At 38.4% G+C, this 23,426-nt stretch overlaps 1 protein-coding gene across 1 annotated transcript in view; it reads right to left on the bottom strand.

Moving 5' to 3' along the window:
- The window catches only part of TMEM241 (transmembrane protein 241), a 46,084-nt gene that overhangs the window by 15,527 nt on the left and 7,131 nt on the right, over positions 1 to 23,426 (bottom strand). The window contains exons 4-13 of the mRNA XM_063299187.1: positions 21,174 to 21,255; positions 16,979 to 17,056; positions 15,043 to 15,065; positions 10,720 to 10,771; positions 8,848 to 8,896; positions 8,295 to 8,340; positions 6,501 to 6,536; positions 4,755 to 4,789; positions 2,765 to 2,834; positions 804 to 897 (exon numbers count right to left, since the gene is read on the bottom strand). Of these exons, the coding sequence (XP_063155257.1) occupies positions 804 to 897; positions 2,765 to 2,834; positions 4,755 to 4,789; positions 6,501 to 6,536; positions 8,295 to 8,340; positions 8,848 to 8,896; positions 10,720 to 10,771; positions 15,043 to 15,065; positions 16,979 to 17,056; positions 21,174 to 21,255 (565 nt within the window). The remainder of the gene's footprint in view (positions 1 to 803; positions 898 to 2,764; positions 2,835 to 4,754; positions 4,790 to 6,500; positions 6,537 to 8,294; positions 8,341 to 8,847; positions 8,897 to 10,719; positions 10,772 to 15,042; positions 15,066 to 16,978; positions 17,057 to 21,173; positions 21,256 to 23,426) is intronic.

Below are 23,426 nucleotides of genomic sequence, written 5' to 3' on the forward strand. Positions count from 1 at the left end.
TGCATATAGCAGCTTTGTGGCCATGGTAATACAGCAATAAATCTACAAGTAGAATACTTTCTACTAGGCTTTATGAATGCTGGCTTGGCAGCAAATCTATGTATAAAATTCCTTTTCTCTCTAGTTGCATATTTAATGAAGCCCAGCCTTCTGAGTGGTGGTAGGAAGAGAGAGAAGGAAGATCAGTTCTAAACAACACATATACAAACACCGTAACACTGAAAGCTACATAACAAAAAGTTAAGCCTCAATGTAGAAGGGGAAGAAGTTATTGTAGAGGGTTGTAATGCCCTTTAGTTTCACATGGAAATGAAATACTGAAATTGAACATAGCCGCTGGCAGGGAGGGTGCAGTGAGAAATCCCAGCCCCCATGGGGAAAAAAAAATCCCACTACCACCATTGGCTGCAGAGGTATGGCTCTGGTTTCCAGTGTAATAATGCCAATAATTTTGTGGATTTCAAAGAAAACCCTAGTTTTTTTGTCTTTGGGGAAAATGCCCAAAGAGTTCTGTTCTATGAAATCTCAAAGAAACATAATAATTAAAAAAAACACATAAAGTATCCTTAGGGAAGAACTATACATAGTTTGATGAAATCTGTGAAGGAAATGGAATTACATAGTGAGAAAATGCTCACTTCTTTTTTTATTGTTTTATTACATTACAGAAAACAAATAATAGCCAAGTACAGTGGTATTTATACAACAGGAACTGAAAGCTATTCACACTGAAAAGATAAAAGTAAATTAAAGAAAATGCCCACTTCTTAAACTCTTGAGCAATAGAAGAGTAATCATCTTACCTTTGCTAAGAAATTCCAAGCTATATACTGTCCTGAGGAGCTGTTGCTTTTAAGTTTCATAGTATGTAAAGTCAGAAGAAATCCCAGAAGTCCACTGTGGTGGGTAGTAGATAAATTTATTAGTTGATTTCTTGTGTTCAGCTAAGATCCTTAAGAAACAAGTTAATGTTTTTTAGAGATGAATAGCAACAACACTGTGTTGTTAACACTGTTCCATCACAAATGGAAAGGTTTAGGTCAGCTTTCCCAACATGGTGTTTTCCGGATGCATTGGATATTAATTTCCATAATTTCCAGCCAGCATGGTCTTTGGCACCAGGTTAGGGAAGGATGCTTTAGATCCCATAAAGAATCCCATCAAGGAAGGCAAGATGCGCAATTTCCTCCAATTCCTTTTCCCTTTGCAGTACCATTCCAATTCTGGAACAGACTGTGGTGGGAGAAATTAGGCTACAGGGAGAAAGTCAAACCAGCAAAAGTGTTCCTCCTGTCTGCTGGCAGGAGCATCCTAGTTGCAGAACTTTGGTCACAGATGTTTTGTTTGGTGGGGACAAATCCTGCACCACAGTTCTGTAGGGATTACTATAATCTGTCCATCTTTAAACCATAGTTCAAATCTCATTTGGCTATTTAGCTCATTAAGAGATTTTAGAGAGTCGCTATTTTTCAGAATGGGATTCTTAAAATCATATCCTCTAAGCCATCTAAGGCTCAGTGGAAAAAGGCCAGAATACAACTGTGATGGTATGCTTCTAGGCTCAAAATACAGGTGGTCCTCGAGTTACAACCACTCATTCAGCAACTGTTCAAAGTTACGATGGCACTGAATGAGGGGGACTTACGACCAGTCCGTGAAGTTGCGGCCGTTGCAGCGTCCCAATGGTCATGTGATCATGATCCGGGCACTTGGTGCTCAGCTCATAATTACAATGGTGCAGCAAGTTGTGGTCATGTGATCACACTTTCTGACATTCCCTGCCATCTTCCCCCAAGCAAAATCAATGGGGAAGCAGCAGGAAGTTGGAAGTCGCCCCCACTTTTTCACCTGCCTGTGCTGCATAGCGCCTGCCTGTGGCACCTCCTGCAGCACCTGTGCATGTGCCCACACTCAGTAGTGCCTGCCTGCAGCACCCCTTGACCACCCCACAGCACCCATGTGTTCCCCCCCGCCTGCTTGCCTGGGACTCCAGCCTCTTCCTGCTTAATGATCCACGTGGTCCTGGGGTTATGATGGCAACCAGGATTGCGGAATTGCTGTTGCTAGGTGATGCAGCCACCTGACATTGCACTTCATGACCGCATCACTTAGCAATGGAAATTCTGGTCCTGACTGCTGTTGTAACCCCAGGTCTACCTGTAAATATATTGCTTAACAAAATAGGTAGCTGAAGAATGCCTCCTAAAATGTCAGAGATGGAGATATCAGCTGAGCAATCTTGAGAACCCTTGGAAATATTACTAACTCTGACAGTTGGTTCAATCTGGTATGAATACTTTTAAAAGCACACTTTAACAAACTGAGTCAAGGGGCAAAATGATTTAAAAATAACATTTTGGGTTGCAGTCCTGTGGGTATGACTAAATGAATAGACATGCACTGGGACCTTTGGTGTAATTCACGAACCTTTTCCTATGTTGATGCCTTTCATGAGTGCTGCACTACAACTTGCATAATCCCCAGCCAAATTTTATGCAACCTTTTGCTGCAACAAAATCATCCCATAAATTATCCACATTATAATGTTTGGTATATTTTGAAGAACACATTTTGTTAAATTTCAGATGTGTATGATGCATCACTGTTGACAAATAACTGAATGTTTTGGACCATACTTGAGCCTAAAAAAGAAAGCAGATAGTACAAACCTTTAACAGCTCATCAAAAATATGAGCAAAAAACCCCACAATTTTTTTTTCACCCATATCATAAGGTCTGAGGTTCTTGGATACTGAAAAGTTACCTGGCAAGGCAACTGCTGTGAAAGATGTAGAAGTATAGGAGTGGAAATTCCAAGGCACTGAAGAGATCACCTAAGAAATAAAATCATATGTTTAGTTTTAAAAAAAAGTGGCAACAGTACTTGGTTGCTCTGTTGAAAAATGGATAGAAGAACAGAAGAACACAACAATAAGAACCTGGAATCGAATGGCTTGTTCTGGATTTTAACATGGTTTTTATCACTTCTGTAATTTGCCACTGCTTTTACAACATTTCATTCTCATTCTCATCAGCCTGAAATCAGGTTGTAAAAAAAGGGAGAATGGCATTTAATGAGTATGTTTCTACTTTAAAAATGATTGTATTTTCCATGGAAAGTCATGGGCAAGACTCCCATTTATAATCATGGTCCTTCAGGGAGTAATTTGTTTTCCACTGACCATGTTAATTCTTTTTTGCTTCATACGATGCCGCAGGAAATACTTGCAAGTATTGACGATTTCCCTCTTTAATTTTGAATTGTGAAGAGAAGAAGAAACAGAGAAGGAGGAACAGAGAAGAGACCAATTGGAGTGCCATTTCAGGGTTTCAAAAAGAAGGGACCTGTCAAGGTACATCTGAGAATACATTGCACAAAAGAGGTCTTCTTCAATAGCGTTGTATGTTAAATGTATTCTATCTCCTAAAAATCAGAAATCTTTGTGCTCTTGAAGAATAATCAGATCTCATAAGATCGATAAAACTGCTCCACTATCTTCCCTAAATAGTAGACCAGAAAATATATTAGTCACAGGGGAAAAAATAGGAATGAAGTGTAACAGTTTATAGGAAAGGCTCTACAGACAATAGAAGTTGACCTTTTTTGCACCTGCCCATGTTATCATCTTTCCTCCATCTGGGAGAATCAGGACCTAAAGAAAGGATTGGCCACTCCTTTTTCAGATTGCCGAAACAATTTGGAGGAAAACATACAAGATTTCCAACTCTGTGTTTCCCTTAAAATGGCCTGTCCTAATTATCTGAGGGAATCTGGGAGCTGCAGATCCAATATATCCGGAGGGAAGGCCACCTCACAATAGCTATCTTGCTTTGGGATATTGACTATGAGTGGCTGAAAGAGGGATGCCAATTGTAAACTAAAGCCCTGTCCAGAACCAATCTAGATCATGCACAAAATTTGCATTACCCCTCTTGCTTTACTAATGTTGTATGTTCTACAAGTGGTTTATTTCACAATCTTTGAAGGCCAAAATTTAAGGACTAAATTCTGCTTTATAGTATGCTAGAAGAAAAAGGGCACTTTACTAGCAAATCTGAACTCTCTCCTTTGTAGATCATCAACAGAGAACAAGCTATGCTTCTGGCTTGAAAGATCTGTATCATTCCCAAAAGCTTCTGATGAAGTAGTGCTCAGCATAAAGAAAAAGACTTGGAACTGCTGCTCTGCAGGCAGTCGGGAGCCTTGCTAGAAGGCAACAAGGGCTGACACCACTGCCTGTAAGAACCTGAGGAGTGGTGCACAAAATGCTGGAATCAAACACAGTATACAGTTCTGATTCATACAGTAAGCACAAGTGTAATTTGCCAGTTGAGATGCAACCATGAACAATTTTATTTTTCAGACTGTCCTTCACATGAAGCTGGGCTGCACTCCTTGGCCTCAGCGTCAAACTGACCATGCCCTCTAATGTGCACACATTCACAACAATATCTGCAATGAAGAAGCTATGCATGTGCAGTTCCCAAGTCATGCAATATCAGAGCAACTCAGGGGGTATAATCATCCACAAAATAAATTATTTTTGGATTAGCTAATGCTTTTGAAAGGAATAGAGTCCTGATTGTGTAGAAATGATTCGGATGTGTGGCTGAACACACACACACAAACATAGATCAACAAACCAAGAATGAACTATAGCTTATAAAATTCCTAAGTAGCATTCATAAGGAAATAACACCATGTCTAAAAATACATACACACACATGCCAGTTATAATTATTGATATTTTTACCTGTTGGGTGGGATGCAAAAGCCAACATCACCACGCTAGAAATAAAAGATATTATTAATTTGAATCTACAAGTATATAACCCTTTTATTTATTACAACACTCTTCCTCAATCTAGGAGTCTTGCAGAGACTTTTCTCAATTCATTTAAAAATATTCTCAAGATGGCTGTGGAATCTTTTGACTATTTTCTGATCCATCTGGGTATCAGAATGCTATAGGTACAGCATGCTTCTACATTTGTGAGTCTAAGATTGCAGATACCTGTCAGCCAACCACAATTTGCCGTTTCTGGCCAACAGCAGAGCACAGGGTACCAAAAGCGAACCGATGTTCACTCGCCTGCAAGGAGCGAGTGGCTCGGCCCACCTCTTTAGGCCCATACCTAAACACCCCCTCCCTTCCTCCATCAAAAAAATAAATCAGAATAAATTACTGGCATTCCTTCTTTTTCTGAGCTCACCACAATGGCAATTTTCCTAATGCTGGCATGCAGACCATTCTGTATTTGGGCTGTCTTATCTGATGATACTCTCATGCTGGTAGTGGGACAAGCCAATAACACACCTCTTGAGCAAGGCAGTAAATACGGTTCCAAAACAGTATTTGCTGCCTTGAAATGACAGTCCCACAGATTCAGTGCAACTGCCATGGGGATCTACTGAAATTGCTTGCAACGGCAAACCCAAGACTATGACATTGAATCAATAAGGGCCACATCTCATCCAACTGCAGGGACTACATTTTCATCTAGAAGACCCTCTAGAGCAGTGTTTTTCAAACTTGGCAACTTTAAGATGTGTGGACTTCAACTCCCATGCTGGCTGGGGAATTCTGGAAGTTAAAGTCAACACATCTTAAAGTTGCCAAGTTTGAAAAACACTGCTCTAGGGTTTTCCAGATTTATTGGAGTTCAGTTATCACCATCCTCAGACAGCATGCTTTGCACCAGATTTAGCAAACTGCATTATGTGTTTTTTAACCTACACATACTGTTGTATTCCTAACCACTGCAAGACAGATAGCACCACTTTAGGAAGCAATAATCAGGAAAGTTTTTCTGATTATTATTTCCTAAAGGGACACTATCTGCATTATTCTTACTCTTATTGGGATTTTGGCTCAGACAGACATTTGTTACAGATGGAAGCAGCGTTCCTGAATGTTGACACACACACAAAATATGCCTTTCTAATTCCATTTGCTTCTCAGTGTAGATTCCATAGATGGCAACATGATTGCTTTGGGACATGACATTATATCATATTCAATTCAGAATTCTCTACTCTTCTATAACTAGCCGATAATGCATACAAACATGGCTCTGGTGTTGCCATCAAAATCTAATTAAGTAAAAAAAAAACACTAAATAAGATGAACAAGCAATATGAATATTTATTTATTTATTTATTTATTTACTATCCCATCTTTATTATTTTTATAAATAACTCAAGGCAGCAAACATACCTAATACTCCCTCCTCCTCCTATTTACCCCACAACAGCAACCCTGTGAGGTGGGTTGGGCTGAGAGTGACTGGCCCAAGGTCACCCAGCTGGCTTTCATGCCTAAGACAGAACTCACAGCCTCCTGGTTTCTAGCCCGTTGCCTTAACCACTAGACCAAACTGGCTCTAGTGAATATATATGAATATGATAGGCATTAAAGTCATTCAGCTTAATGTCCATACAGTTATGAAGAGATGGTAAACATTCTATATATTTTTTTCTTAATCAAAATAGAAAGTACCTGAATGCATAGTTTATGTACTGTTGTTCAGAGATACTAAGGAGGAAAAAAAAGTCAGTTACTTTAATGTCAGGAGAACTCTATCAAAACAGTATCAGTAATTACTTAAATAATTAGACATATAAACACACACTTATGGTACTAACTTTTCTTTGCTCTCAGTTATAAGATTTCTTGAATCTGATTTAGGCAGGTCTTCTAATCTGACAGATACATTTTAGCTTGACTGTATATTGTATATTTAACTTGACTTTATATTGTATAAAACAAGATCACTTGTTTGAGATGGGCGGCCATTCAAACTGAATCAATCAATCAATTAAATATATAAATATTGTGTGACAGCTAGAGTTGTCTTGGAGATGGAAATGTTTTCTTTCACCAAGGGTAGTCAAATATTTCATAGTGGGTAGCTAACAAGAACTGGCAGAAGTTTAATCAAGCTGATCTTCACATCATTTCTATGCTATATTGCTGCAGTAGTGTTTTTGATTCCAGAAAAGTACAGATTAAGCCTTCCTACACACTTTTCACACTCTGATGTGAAACAAGAATTTTTCCCCTTCATACGAAAAAGTGAGCAGATGCTTAATTAGTCTGTGGAGTTAGAAAAATATTGACACTGTTGTCTATTGTTTTCAGAGGTTGTCCTCACTCAAAAATGTAGCCATCTGTAAATTATGTATCTACCTTTCAATTATATTTTCAGGGAGTAAACCAATTATTTGTGGGGTCTGTTCTGTCTGTACTTTCTGTTGCTACTGACTTTAGCTTGTCTGTGGTTCATGACATGATTAAAATTCAGTAGAAGCTGGATCGTGATTAAAGTTGCAAGGAAAAGATTTCCAGAGCCAACGTAATGATCATTCCACATTGTTGAGAGATGGACAACCAATTTGGATGATTAGGATGCATCTGCTGAATGTCCCCTCCTATCATGAGGTGCAATGGGAAGAGCATCATGGAGGGTGTTCTTTGTGGGAACTCTCCTCTTTTGGAACAGCATGCCTCCAGAAGCAAAGGTGGATCCCATGCTCATGACCTGAAGGCAAGTAAAAACTGGTAATTTTGGAATGCCTTTGGGTGGGGATTAGTTGCATGGAGTTAATGAAGTCAGAATGGTTGTTACTGTTTTTCATCAAACTATATATCAATTTGTTATTATATTTTAGACTTGTACACTGCCTGGAGTCCCTGAGGACTGAGGCAATCAATAAATTTTATACATAAATAAATCTACTCATCCTGTTTGTATTCTAGAGACTGTTTAATTACCATGTTGGGTGGTAAGAATCTTCTACTGAGCAATATTTCCATTCATTACATCTGTTTCTGCCTATGCTATTCTTTCAAACCAGGTTTTTCTAAATGTGTTGGGACTGAGAGTAACTTCCAGAATTTTCAACTGCTACTGTATATGCTGGCTAGGAATTCTCGGAACTTTAGTTCCAACACATCTCAAGGGTATCAGGCTATGGAAGGTTAGCCTACACCTGCATGGGGCAACCATTAATTTCTTCCTTCTGTCTTCTTATTAATCCTTTATGTGAAATATATCAAGAGCTAAAGAATATAATACTTTTTTCCTTATCCAGACCAGCTAACAATTTCCCCATAAATGTCCTGCTGCTGGACTCTGTGAAAAAGAAGAAATGACTGAGATTCAATTTTCAGCTAAAGAACATCAAAAACTTTTTCATGTAGGGATGTACTCAGAGAACCCCAGTACTTCTCTGATCTGTAGAGTTATTAAGGCTTCTCCTTGATAGAATTTCTATATAAAATATAGATCACCTTAGAGAATTTGGTTTCCACAACTTGTGAAATACTTTGTAAGCCCCTGTGAAATAAAAAACATGAAGTTGGAGTCATAATACATTTTTCATCTGGTACAGCTAATGAATTATTTTGGTTAAAGATCTACTTGCCCTTATAAAAATCTAACCCTTCTACAGCATCAAAGCTATTTGTGCTGGGGTTGCATTCTATAACAGTCATTTTTCCTTTCTAGTACAGATTAAATTTCTTTTTCTAAGTTTACTCTTTTCAGTGCTGTGATCTCTCCAAACCATTTGGAGAGCTTGATCTTCCATTATTAATTTACTTTTCCATTTTCATAATGCTACATAATACAGTGTAAAGTTGGATTCATACATGGGCCTTTGGAGAGGACGTATAGTACAATTTTCCATTCCAAGAGAAAGTAACAGAGACTCTGCTTATGTAAGTCGTCAGATATTAAGACAGAAAACTGAAACTCTCAATCCACAACCCTACTAAAGCAAAGAGGAGCTACACATAGGCTAGAAAGTTTAATTACTTCTTCTCTAATTTATTAAAAACTTACCAACACATAGTAAGTGTATGAGGGCCCAAAAATAGCCATCTGTATCAAACTGCAAAATAAAACATCAAAGTCCAGAAAGATAAACAGATCCTTCATAACTTGTTTCAAAATATAACTGTTGCAGTAAGGAATACTCTAATTAATAAATAAAGTATCTTAGAAATCTGCATCACTTTCAGTGAAATGTATTACTCTTTCTGAACAGTTTCCCTCCCCATAGCAACAATCTTATGGCTTTCATATCCAATTATATAGAAAAAGCAATTAACAGAGAGTTGGAAATTTAAAGAAAGAAATCAACGTACTGATAGAGAAAGATTGTTTGGGGGACATAGTACATCAGGACACAGGGTGGTAAATTCTTCCATGCCAAGATTGATCTAAAGTTTTACTTCTATTTTATCTAATTAAAAATATGTTGCGTCTCCCTTTCTGTTAGAAATTTTTCTAACACAACCAAATGTCAAGGAAAAAAATTAAAACACCATTTAGAATGCCTGTTATCCTTGGGAACAATTTAGCAGGATGCAGACAGGATGCCCATGGAAGCAGAAAGCCTTCCGCACAGGGCATATAATGATTTCAAAGGCACCAAGGGCCTCTCTGGGGAGGGGGTTAGGCAGCCCCCTCCCTCTTTCCAGGCAAACCTAAATCTGATGTTGATAGGCTACGCAGGAAAGCCTCCCTGGAGCAGAGGCAGGCTGATATGGAACAAAATGGTCATGCCATTCCCTCTAGTTTTGTCATTAGCTCCTCTGAAAAAAGCTGTTGGGAATAAGCACGCTCAGGCTGTGTACCTTCTAAAATTATTGAGTGCCAAACAGAAAGTGCTTGTGCATTTTTTCTACCAGTTTAATTTAGCAACAGAAGATTTGTTTTCAACATTTATTTCAAGGGGAAGGTTTTGTCTGTGAGAAGTTCTCTAAGTAAACGTTCTTTCTTAGTTATGAGATGGCCACGTGGTGTGTGCCTACAGCCTCCTTTCACTGTACAATCCTCTTTCCAGTGGTCTGCACTGTTTGCAGCTTCCCGCATTTCAAAAGAAGAGAATTTCCCCCCAAGGCTCATTCAGACTGAGAAACAAGGGCAGCCTCAGAAGCTTTACAGTGTGGGAAAGGTGCATAACAAGTCTTTACACCAGCAATTGCATCTTTGGCTGCCTCAACCAATAAGCAAGCTCAAAATACTCCTAAAAGTCATTCTAAAGAAATTCTCATGCAGTCTGAGAATGAGGTAGGGGAAAAAGCCCCTCTTTCACAGAGAACGAAAACTTTTGAGAAAGTGCAAGACTGATTTTGGCACACCGTTCAAATTATGGAAAGATGTAAAAAAAAAGAGGTCCTGAGGAATACTATATTAAAATGCATCCAACTTGGGGCAGGGGTATAAAATACATGCATTTTTATATACAGTGAATCAGAAACAAGGAGTTTAAAATGTCCCAGGAAAATAACATTGTATGTACTGCTGAAGTTATTATTGCAATATGCAATAATAAATTTATTAGCCTTTAAGGGGCCACAAATGTATTTGCTTTTTGTTGACTTGCTTTGTTCTACAGCACACCTGAAATGCGGTGGGCTAAGTTTAATGAATTGCTGTGAAGTCCTCTTCTATGGATTTAGTTGTTGTCCCTAGAAGGTGACCTCTGTTTAAATGGTGAATGAACCATCATGCTCTAGGGCAGTGTTTCCCAGCCTTAGCAAATTTAAGATGTGTGGACTTCAACTCCCAGAATTCTCCAGCCAGCATGGGGAATACTGCTGAGTTCAAACCATTTGGTGAAGTTCATTCTATCAGTATTCCAGGCATCTCTTTCAACAGAGCTGTGCTTTTCACAGCAAGTTCAGGATTTGTTTGAAAACAACTAACCTGTGGGTCATAGAAAGGAAGCCCCACTGCTGCCACCAGAAGAATTAGCACTCTGCAATTAAAGGGGAAAAGGCCACGTGACTGCCACTTAGTGCCAGAGATTCCGAGAAATTATACATTTCTATTTCACACTGTGGTTAAAAATAATTATATTATTGATGTTAACGTTTCTCATTCTTAACCCCAACAAGAGCAGAAAGCATACATATCATCCCTGCCCCTTTTTTTATTCTCATAATAATACTGTGAAACAGTATCTGGTCCAAAGTCCCCAGAGGGCTCCATGGCTGATCAGGGATTTGAGCCAGATGCTAATGTGATAATCTAATCAGCCTGGCTTCAGTCTCATATTTATTATTGTGTATTATTATTAAAATATGAAAACAAAAGCTGCTTTGAAAAAGCAGGGTAGGAAGACTATTGACAACTTTGAACTTTGGTGTTGGAGAAGACTCCTGAGAATATCGTGGACAGCAAAGAAAACAAACCAATGAATCATTGAACAAATCGACCCAGAGTTCTCACTTGAGGAACAAATGACCGGGATCAAATTATCCTACCTGGAACACATTATGCAAAGACTTAGCTCTCTGGAAAAGGCTCTAATGCTGGGAAAGGTAAAAGGAAAGGAAAGAAGAGGAAGAACAGCAGCAAGGTGGACAGACTCAGTTACAGCGTGGATGAGTGCAGTGTTGGAAGACCTGAAAGACCAGGTTAGAGAGAGATCATCATGGAGTAAATCTGTCTATGTGGTCGCTAGGAGTTGAAAAGGAGTTGATGGCACATAATCAATCAATCAATCAATCATTATTAATGGCCCCATGTTTCTATAAGTATTTCCCCCACTGAGATATATGATTATATGCCTGTTTTCTCATTCAGCATCACTCTGAAAACAAGATACTAGATTAATCATGTTATTAATAAATACTGCTCTTAAACAACCCTAATTTTAGATTGTTTGATAGAATGACCTATTTTAAAATGAAATTATTTTACTCCTCCTCTACCTACCATAGTTCTTATACTAACTACTTATAGTTCTTATATATCACACCAATCGGTGGTGATAGAGAGATCTGACCCTCAACCCCTCCATTATGGGGTGCCACAGGGCTCGGTTCTTTCTCCTCTCCTATTCAACATCTACATGAAACCACTGAGTGAGATCATCCGTCACCATGGGATGAGGTATCATCAATATGCAGATGATACTCAATTATATATCTCCATCCCAGGGGAAGTAAGTGATGCCGTGACCATCCTCTCCAGGTGCCTGGAGGCTGTGGGGGTCTGGATGGGGAACAACAGGCTCAGCCAAACCCTGGTAAGACAGAGTGGCTGTGGGTTAATGGCTCTTCTGTATCCAGGACTTTGTCATCTTTGGTTCTGGATGGGGTTGCACTGCCCCAGACAGACTTGGTGCTTAACTTGGGGGTCCTCTTGGACTCATGGCTCCTGCTCGAAGAACAGGTGGCAGCCATGGCCAGAAGGGCCTTTGCGCAGCTTCGTGTTGTGCATCAGTTATGCCTTTTCCTGGATCGGGAAGCCCTTTGAATGGTCACTCATGGCCTTGTTATCTCCCATATTGACTACTGCCACGCGCTCTACATGGGACTACCCTTGAAGAGTATCTGGAAGCTTCAGCTGGTCCAGAATGCAGCCGTGTGGGTTACTTTTGGCACCCCCAAAAAGGCGCATATAACACCTTTGCTGTGCAAGCTGCATTGGGTACCGGTTTGCTTCTGGGTCCAATTCAAGGTGTTGGTTATCACCTTTAAAGCCCTACATGGCATGGGGCCAGGCTACCTGAGGGACCACCTCTTCCCTGTTACATCAACCTGTCCCACCCAATCATGCAGAGGGGGCATGCTGGGGACCCCGTCAGTAAGAGAATTCTGTCTGGCGGGGTCCAGGAGGCGGGCCTTCTATGCAGTAGCACCTGCTCTCTGGAACATCTTGCCCCTGGAGGTGAGGTTAGCCCCATCACTTCTGGCCTTTTGGAGGAACTTGAAGACCTGGCTCTGCCAGCTGGCGTGGGTGGGGAGAATAGTCATGCCTGGGGCTGGCTAGTGCCTTGAAGTACCCCTTCCATGCAAAGACTGAACGAGATCATATCCACCTGGACTTTGCTCTTATTTATATTTATTAGTGATATGTAATTTTATAATCCATTTTATATATTTATTGTTTTAATGAGCATCTTGTTGTAAACCGCCCAGAGTCCCTCCGGTAAATAAATAAATAAATAAAATTTTATTTTAATGTTAGCTCTGATGTTTGTTTTAGGATGATCTTATTATGTACTGAATGGTATCTGGGGAAAGTTGTATTTGAAAGATGGCTGAAAAGAGCGGTACAGATTTAATACTATTTGTTTATTCCCTATCATTATATAGGTCTTTAAAGTAAGAAAGAATACTAGGCCAGATATTTAAATACTGTCTTGACAATAACTCTTCTTTCTCACACACGCTCCCTGTATGCCCCTATTTCCTTATCCTCTTGCAATTTTTTTCTGGATTATGCAATACATATGTCAGCACCTATGCTCACTGAACATACAGTACCATAACTGGGATGTAACTGAGAAGTACAGTTGGAAGACTTTTTTTCCAGAGTGAATTGCTCCAGGTAATGATGCAAGGAAAAGGAACTGCTGCAGGTTAGCTGGGAAGACAACACAATCCATATCTGGGCCCCTGAATGCAGATATGGATTGCCCCAGCTTACAAAATCGGTGTTAGGAAGAGGGGTCCAGTGATCCTAAAACAGGATATGGCCCAGTGATATAACAGAGTTATGGCTCCCCGTGTTGGCCCATGCATATTCCTTGCAGGAACAACAGGGGCCATCAACATCATACATAGGACTGGAATTTCTGGTGCATTTTCCTAAGGAGCTCCTGAGAAATCAGGGCCTTCACACATCCGGAAAAATGTAATTCATTCCTTCACACCAATTCCCACAGGCAAATAACCTCCCTGAAATTGCTTTCAATTTTAATTGTACCAAGGAAAATATATAAATATACAGAGTCCTAATAAAATGAATTCTCAAATGTTTCTTAAATGAGCTTTCTCCAACCTGCTGTTCTCTTGATAAATGAGGTAGAACTCCTATAATTTCTACCTGGCATGACATTTGCTATAGTGGCAAATAATAACTGGAATGTAATCAACTCCTATAGGCCAAAAAGTTGGGGAAGCCTAACGAAGTATTAGTTTGAACTTCTTTACAGAGCAAGTATAAAAGCTGTTTCCTGTTTCCAGAAGGTTTTTTTTTCCCTCCACTATATTTATATAATAGTTTTTTATGCTTTTGTGTGCCTGGGAACAATAGCCTTATTGCCAAGGTTGTTTGAAAAATTTTTTCCCTACTTAAATATAATCAGAGAATAGAAACTTTATTACTAAACCACCCTATCAATTCTTGACAAATACAAATGCAAATTTAAGCCCAACTATAATCCTTGAAAAGGTTTTTCTGAAACAATCATATTTTAAAGAATCATATTTTTAATTATAAACACTATGTACATTGGTCACAGGTTTGAACAGGATTTAGGTTTAACTAAGTGTAAATACAACCTACATTGCAACCTACATACAGGTAGGTCTCGATTAGTGCAGTTAATGAATCCCACAAAAATAGTTGCATTATTCGAATTCACACTATTCAAAGTGATATTTCTATGGAAAATATGGTAATTAGTTCCAGCTCAACGGAAATAGGTAATGAAAAAATTTAAACATAATTTTTATATGTATATTAACAAAATATTACAGTAAAGAATAAAAATATATACTTATATTTTAAGTCACAGAGTAGTTATAGAAAGCAAAATTTTTAAAAAATCTATCATAGATTCAGGCATTCCAACATCTCGTACTATTTTAGCATTGCTATCACCATGTTCATGACATTCAATCACATTAAATTTTTGCTCTAATATAATAAGCCTCTTCTTTTTTAAACTTGTACTGTTTTCCTCTGATGAAATCTTCCTTTTCTCCATTTTGCACACACAAAGATGAGCTGTGTCTAAACCTCCAACCTCAGCTGTGCTTGTGCTCGCCTCAACTGTGCACGTATTAGTCTCACATTAACTGAATTTTGGGTTGCATTAAATGCAACCTTGTATCAATTTGCAATTTGCACTAAATTGAGTATCGCATTATTCAAACTCACACTAATCACAACCTACCTGTATGATATATGATGGACCCCCATAACTCTTTGTTAAATAGAGGATCAACTGTTCAGTTACCATCTCTGTGGAGTTCCATATATTTGCACATTGGACAAACATTGGAAACTTACCTGCAGAGTTTTAGGGCGGAAGTCTGTTGTTAAGAAGAAAAAAAATACAATAACGTGATTAAAGACCTCCCATCCAAAGCATGATTAATGAAAGAAAACTACCTTATCATGCATTTGAATGTCACCTGTTTTCTATGGGATTTCAATTAAATGTGACTTCAGTAATAGAAATACAAAACTTAATTTACCCTACAACCAGGAACACGTGCTAAGCTGTGGGAGTAACTAATCCAAAGGTCACCCGTTGACTACAGATTTCAGGTTGTAGTATCCTGAAAAGCTAAGTAATCCTTACTTAGCATTCTCATCAGTATACTGGGGTGGGCATCCAGTTGTTTATAGATCATATATATCCCATGAACATTTAAAATAATCTCTAGAGATCCTATATATCATAATTCCAAATTTTGGTAGCAAACTTTCTATCATCAGCTGCCCAAAATAAACAAAAGATAATGTATGCCCCTGCAAAGATTATCTATCCCACACTGTGGTATTGGAATGTTTAGCAGATGGAACATAAAATACTTTAAATGTTTGTATTTCTGCAACACATATTTCACTTGCAAATAATTATCAGTATTAAACATTATAAAATGTCCAAATATACATAGTGATTTGCATTTATACTAAAATGTGGGTTGTGGACATCAAATCCAGCTCAAACATCTTCAGCAAGATTTGGTAACTACTTCCTAGTGATTTTATGTACAGTTTCTTCAGAGATTTTAGGAATTATTATGAAAAAGAGAAATATGATTGTTCTAAGTTGGTCAATATTGATTCCAAAAATGGAACAATTTCTCAGGATGCTGGACAGATGAAAAAAGATGACTTCCTTGAATCAAGGTCCATGTAGTAGTGCATAGAAGTAGTTGCCATTGGCTTCTTCCTGGATGTTTTTTCAACTTCCCAGGCAAGCCTACAGCCCTTCTTGGTGGTCTCCTATCCAAGTACTAACCAGTCTGTGGGAAGATTGTTTTTCACGGATGTATATCTGATCTCTTATTTCCACTAGTGACTCCATTTCTGGTCAGAAAATATGTAGATGACTGAAAGAGTAATAGGTGTCTTTCTTCCATAGTACCTTTCCCCAACCTTTTGTTCTTCATAGATGTCTACCACAATTCTTATCACTCCCAGCCAACCTACATACTGGTTGGTGTGATGAGACTGTAGCCAAATACATCAGGAGAAGGCTGCACAAAAGGAAACAAGCTACTGTAGATAAAGAAAATGTCCAAGGCCTATAGTTAAAGGCAGCACAACACCCCACTTTTGAGTAAGGAACAGATCCAGAATCAGGAAGCTAAATTAAGATCCCACCAAAATCATTCTGGGACTAGTGATGGTCTAACTTCAATCATGTGCTTTTTCACTTACCCAAGGGAGGCAGATGGATTTTTGCTGGCCATGCTTACCTGGCTAGCAAAACCCCCACCATAAAAAGTGGCCCTCCTGGTTTGGGAAACTCTAGAGTGGGCAGCAGAAAGGGCTCCAATAAGAAAAGGGGAGTGGGCGATATCAAGAAGCACTTGAGAATAAGGCAGTGCCATCATTAAAATACAACTCCTGTAGATTCAACCCAAGGCCTCCTCAAAACAAGCTTTGCTTTGACAAAACCCACTTCTTATGAATCTTCAGAGTAATACTCCTTGTCATGCAGTTTTCCCCTCACATGTTCCCCCCATCTCTCTCCCATATACCCCCAAAGATTTACTTTAAATATACCATCCCCTAGCAGAATTAAATTATTTGAAATGCAAATTAATTTCATTTAATGTGTGTGCATGCATTAAGATTAATATCTGAAATATTTAGCCTAAGAAAATATAGTTAACAAAGGGACTAGGAATCCTGATATATAGACTATTTATTTATTTTATTTGTCTAATTTATATAGACACCCATCTCACAAAGCATTAGTTCTCCATACCTCTTTCTGCACTGATGCTTCCACTCCATAAAATGGAACATCTGCAGCATTGTGTAAGGTAAGAAAGATAGGAATTGGCTGCCAGGAAAGAAAATGGGACCAACAGAGTTAGCATTGCAGACCCTCTCAATCATGCTGCCCATCACCATCCGCCCATCTGATGGTACTAAAAAGCAGACATTTGAAAGGACCTCTCAGAAGTCTTCCTTCAGTTTCCTCACACTGCCGATGCTCAGAACTAACTCACAGGTAACAGCAAGGGATATCTCTGATGTGATGAAAAATGGCAGTGGTTACAATCAATGGAAGGAAAGTGATGCCTCCAGATGCAGGTCCAGGGTCCACAGCCAATTAGGACAGGGGGCCGATTTAGCACACATATCTCCCCCTACCCTTCTACTCGTGGCTGGTTGGCTCACTCCCTTACTAATATCCAGGGTGTACAGATGGGCCCCTAGCTGAACACAATGAAATGCACTGCAAGTCTTGAGGGTCTTCTTTCTTCTGTTTCCCAGATCAAAATTTCATTTAAATGGTTCTTATAAAGTAAGGTGACCAAGTGGAGAAGCCTCCCTTTTTTTTTTTTTTTGCTATTCTCAGACCACTTCTGGTAGCAGTAATATTCAAGCATCCTGAGCCTTGGCACTATGATGGTCATCACTGAGAGAATAGCTGAATTTCCTTGAAAGTAATCCTCATATACCTAAAAGTGAGACTTGCAAGAAAAAGGTTGCAGGGCAGAATGTTCCCCAATTCAGATTCATTTATTCTCCCTCCACCCAGTCTATCAACCTTCAAGGGTCACTTAACATGCTTTGGTTGTGTAAACAATCAAGTTTCCCAACCTGGCTATGCCTCCATCTTTGAAGGAGATGGCATTGTTTTGACTATATGAACAAGGGCATTCATAGCCTGAGCCATTGAAACAGAGGGCGAGAATTATATACAGTACTGCAGACTTACCCTGTTAACTCATTTTCTTATTCCAAAAATGGAATGGAAATGATGTGGGAAGTTTGGAATATTGAATGTCTAGACCAGTGTTTCTCAAGCTTGGCAACTTTAAGATGGCTGGCTGGGGAATTCTGGGAGTTAAAGTCCAGACATCTTAAAGTTGCCAAGATTGAGAAACACTGGTCTAGACAAATTATAAGAAATCTTTTTAGATATGAGGTCTCTTTCAAGTGTTTCCCAATATTTTGAGTCTAGCTAGTATTTTCAATGGACAATTTATTTGTTCTTTTTTTAAGTTAACTGAAGAAATGAAACACAGCCAGGACTGAGTAAATCTAAGAGATAGCAGCTACAGAGCAGTTTCTTTCTGAAGACCTAGGAATTTGTAAGAACTGGTATTAAAAGAAAACAAATGAACAAGGAACACAGATAACAAGCCTTTCAGCAGAATCAGGGGGTGGGGGTGGGGGGGACAGCTCACAGCTCCACTGCTGGGCTTGTTGCCATTTTTGTTGCTGAGAGAGAAGGAAGATCCACCGTCAAGGACAAGTCTCTTGAACCAGAGCACAATGAAAGGAAACACTAGAATAATGCTATCTTAGGAAAGCTGACATCAGAATTTACATTTTTTCCTTTTCTGCAGCCAAATTAACATACTTACACACACACAACCTTCACCTCCTTTATGCTATTGGCTCTTCATATGGCCAAGAGAAATGTGTTTTCCTGCCAACAATGGCTCCAGATTGCCCAGCTCAGCTAACCCTCACCAGATGTTTATTGTCTTTGATCATCATTTTTATTCATTTTAGTCTTTAGAAAAGGAAATTCAGTATGTTGGGTCAGTCAGTTTAAGTTCTCATCTCTCCAAATCCATCAACTCATCAATTCATCTCAGCCAGATGAGGATCTACAGTGTCCATCTCATTACAAACCTCGATTCTTAGAAAAAGGAGAAACAAAGGCCCACGCAGGCCCTTAGGCCCAATTCTGACAGCAGCATTCTGAGTAATATCTGTGGTATTTCAATTGCAGAAATCTCCTTTGTGATGCTCCTTGGTCTGAATCTTTTTACAGGTGGGGAATTAAGGTGTTAGGGAATTAACAGCAGGACAGGAATTTCAGTCCAGTCCAATGTTGACCACCCACTGACTTCAAGTACAAACAGGATAATAAAAATCAACTTGGCCAATTTAGTGATAGAACTATATCCACAGTTTTAAGCTGTTTGGGATCAGCAACAATAGCCTTTTGGGCACTGATTTATGAATGATATGGGACTGAACAAAGCATCTTTCATATTCACCCATGCCACTGCATATTCAAAAGCTGCAGTCAGATTACACAGGATATGTCCTGCAGAATTGGGAAGTAGAAAAGGAAAAGATTATGGGATGGAAAGCTTTGCACCAATCAGACTTCTCCAGACCTTTATCAGTGGATCTGGGTCAGCAAAAGAAAAGACAGGAAGGGAATGCACTTTGACTGTTGTAAAATGTTAACTACTTTGCCCTAAGAATTCCTAGATTTCTGCTGGTATAGGCTTTTCTTATCCTGTTATGTATAACAAAAGCCTATACCAGCAGAAGCCTAAGAACTTTTATAATACTGGCTATGACCATAATAAACTATAACTAATTATACTGTTTATTCTGTATATAGGATGACTAGGCTGTTTATTTAAAGAGCCACATCCAGAGATTTGGCTGAACATCCCCATCTCATTACCTGTTTCACTGTTTGGTGCTAAGTTTATATTACATATTACAGGATACATACTTCCATTTTCTTGATATTATACAATATTATCATTGCAGAAATAGAGGTTATTTTTTTACCTGCATATATTGAGAAAAGCTGAAAATAATAGATTATAGTATCTGAAAACTGACCATACTGGTCTTCCTGTATTTATTTGGGGAAGATTAATTTTAGGCTGTGTTGGGCCTTCCCATCTCACATGCAGGAGAAGAGAAAATAGTTGCAACTGAATTTAGCTGCAAAACTGAAGATGTACCTAATATCTTATATCTGAGTCCTATTACAGAACTCAAATCCCAGCATCCCCAACCTTTGGCTAAGTTTCCTAGGGCTGCTAGAGTTGGAAGTTCAGCAACATGTGGAATAGCATAGATTGTCCACTTCTGGGTTAGAGCAGGCAGCTTTCCACTTGTAGAGAAAAGCCCACTGCTGGATCTGAGTGGAGGTGCCCCCCCCCAGAGGAACAGTTAAGCAAATAGGTAAACAGCCTAGCTACGTGCACAGCCACAGCCAGCAACAGCAAATCAAAAGTCCTGCTTGGATGACTAGCTTGAAGCTGGCAAAAGAAAAAGAGAGGGGTGAAACATCAGCAGGGCAGGAGCTACAGTAGGGGATCACTCATTCCACTATTTCCTACCTTGGACCTTTTCTGGATGTTATTCCTAGCCACCCAAGATGAAGTATGCAAGACAATGTTATGCTCATAAAACTTCTATGAGTTTTTAAGATTCAGCCTTGCATCTTTTGCTACTTTCAGATATAGGAGTTTATCTTCTTGTGACCTGAAATAGTCTTAGACAATAAAATCATCTAATGGTCATGCTTTTTCTCATTGAATGATGGCAACATCTGGAAAAATGTTTTTTTCTCATGACTCTGTGCCCTGGTTTTGTGCTGTATTGTCAGAGTAGTAGAGTATCCAGTTCAACCTTCATGGTATACCTGACTAGCAACTGAATTTGAAGCAAGGATTTTTGCAGTAATGCTATTTGTTTTGATTATTTGAAGAGGCAGCAGGAACTGAACTGAGAAACAGCAACTTGCAAAATATACTCACTATAACTAACAATGGTTTCTTTTTCCCCCTCTGAGTTCATAAAACATTTAAGTATGTTCATATTGTATATCAAACCACACAGACTGCTGGAAAAAGAACTATTTCAACCTGAAACAATGGACCATTGCACAGCTGCAGGAACCTGTGAACAGGGAAATAACTGAGGGCACTTACTGACTGCTTGTGCAGAAAGCCCTATTCTGACTTCTAGATGCTTCTAGACTCCAAAGCAAGGTTCTCAACCTTGGCAACTTTAAGATGTGTGGACTTCAACTCCCAGAATTCACCAGCCAACAATGCTGCTCCAAAGAGTGTCCTACATGTGTCTTTAACCATTGTAATGTTAATTACTTCAACCTTAGTATGACATTTGTAGTAAAACATTAATAAAAAGACATGTTAGATACTATTTGCATATCTTACCAATCTGGATAATGCCCTGGAACCTGAATAAATAATACCCACAAAAACTGCAGAAGCTGGAAGCCATGACAATACTTCAGACCTGTAACAAATAATCATAATCATCATCATCCTTCATTTATTATCATGTCACCAGTTTCTGTTTATGAACAACTTCAGAGGACATCCCTTTTTTTCCCTGAATAAAAATAATTTCAGCCAAAGAAAAATACAAGCCAGAATCACTTTGATCAAATGAGAGTAAAATATGTAGAGTTGAAAGCAATCCAAGGTACACATGGTGTCTGAATACTTCTGCAACACATAGATCTGTGTCTGCATTTTCTGATAACTAGCTTACAGTGGTTTATTGTGTGTGTGTGTGGGTAAAGAGTGAGTTTTGAATGTTCAGGGATGTATTCAAATGACCTTATAGCATGTTTTTTAAAGATGCCTTAACATGTATATTCAAGGGTAGTATGAAAAGAAATAATGTTGTATAAAAATACTTTATATTATACTCAGAAGGACAAATTGTTTCAATAAAATGAAAACATTTGATTGATATTTAATTGTTGACCATTACTGAAAGTCAATATGACTTAAATATTCAATGGTTATGCATAAATCTGCTTTATAGTTCAAATTATTAATTAACATATGCTGGAATCTTTTGTTACTCTATTTACAGTCAGATAAGGCTAAGCAGAAGTTTGAATATTATCATCCCTTTTAAGGTCATTGATTTAGATAAAGTTTTTTAGGACCAATCTAGCAATAGTAATTACATTGTTGGTAACATCAAATCAGATGCCCCTTTAAAGTAAGCAGAGTCATCTGAGCTGGGAGGAAAATAAAGCACCAAGGCTTGAGAACAAGACCGCTGTAGGAGAAACAGAGATCACTGACCAGAGTGTGAAGTTTTAGGAATCTCTGGCCATAAGAAGCAATGGAAAAGAGCACAAAAGCTGTTCCCATGATGTAACAACCGAAATTTGTGCTGCCAAGAGAATTGGAAAAGAATGTCTACAACTACAGGAAATGCTTCAGCAGCAGTCATTATTGTTATGGGCCAAACCATACAATGGTGAAACTCAGAGTCTGCTATAACGACTATGCAGAAGCTCTGGGCTGTATATTTTTAACATGCCAGGAAGAAATATGTAATATTACACAAATAGGAAGGGTAACCGTATCACGTTAGACTTGGGGATGACAGATCAAAACTACAGTCCTGGGTTAACCATTATTACTTTTTCACAAGGAACCTTGCCAGTAGCTGTTCAATGAAAAAGTCAATAGCATAGCCAGAAAAAAATCAGTATCCAAATAAAGGACAATTCCAGACTTCCTTTGTTGATAAGCTTAGAAGCCAAGTTCATTTAAAAACAATTTAAGGTTGCTATATAGGTGCCCTCTTTGTCTGAATCACAGCCTGTTCAATCAGAGGAACAGAATGGAAAAGAAAAGTTTCAAAAAGCATGCCTGTGTCAACAGCAAACTTTCAACTCTTGGATATTTCAATCCATGCTACACTTGTAGAATATAAATTGTGAAATATTATAAAATGTTCTTTTTAAATGTTATTGAATGTTATTGCAATTAATGCAGAGAAATTTAATAATATAAAAGATGATAATTAAACTGAAACTTAATTCATAATTCTCTCAAATTTACATTGCAGTTCACCAACATTTATAAAAATGTGGGTTATGAAAGAGTATACAAAAATGCACGAAAATTACTACAAATATGCAATATTAGTTTTTTTTAAAACTGCATTTGTTTAGAGAAATATCCATCCAAGTAAAATAATCTTGATTTCAATGAACTAAATGTAACATAAACAGAAATGAGAAACTAAAAGATTTCCAAAGTGGTAGATTCAACCATTCCTCACTGTTAGTACCTCTACAGTAAAAGCAAAGTATATTTTGAAGAAAGCAATAGCAAAAATGGCTGAAGAGAGGGAAGAACTCATGACCTGAGCATTATCTAAGTTTCAGTCTTTATGTTTGACATTTCTATGTTCATTCTTGAACTGAATTATCCAGAAGCTTCAGGAAAAAAAATTGGGACAGGAATATGAAGGAAGTATGTTAACTATCAGACAGAAATACAGAAGAAGATAAAATGCTTTACATTATAAATCTTATAATTTACTTCATTACTGATATCAACATTTTTGAATAAATCAATACATTGTTTACATAAAATTCACTCATCAGGTCTGAATCTGAAAGGCTGTAGTACATGCCTCGTGGGAGAGCTTCT

This window comes from Candoia aspera, chromosome 3 (genome assembly GCF_035149785.1).
Source record: "Candoia aspera isolate rCanAsp1 chromosome 3, rCanAsp1.hap2, whole genome shotgun sequence".
Taxonomy (NCBI): Eukaryota; Metazoa; Chordata; class Lepidosauria; order Squamata; family Boidae; genus Candoia; species Candoia aspera.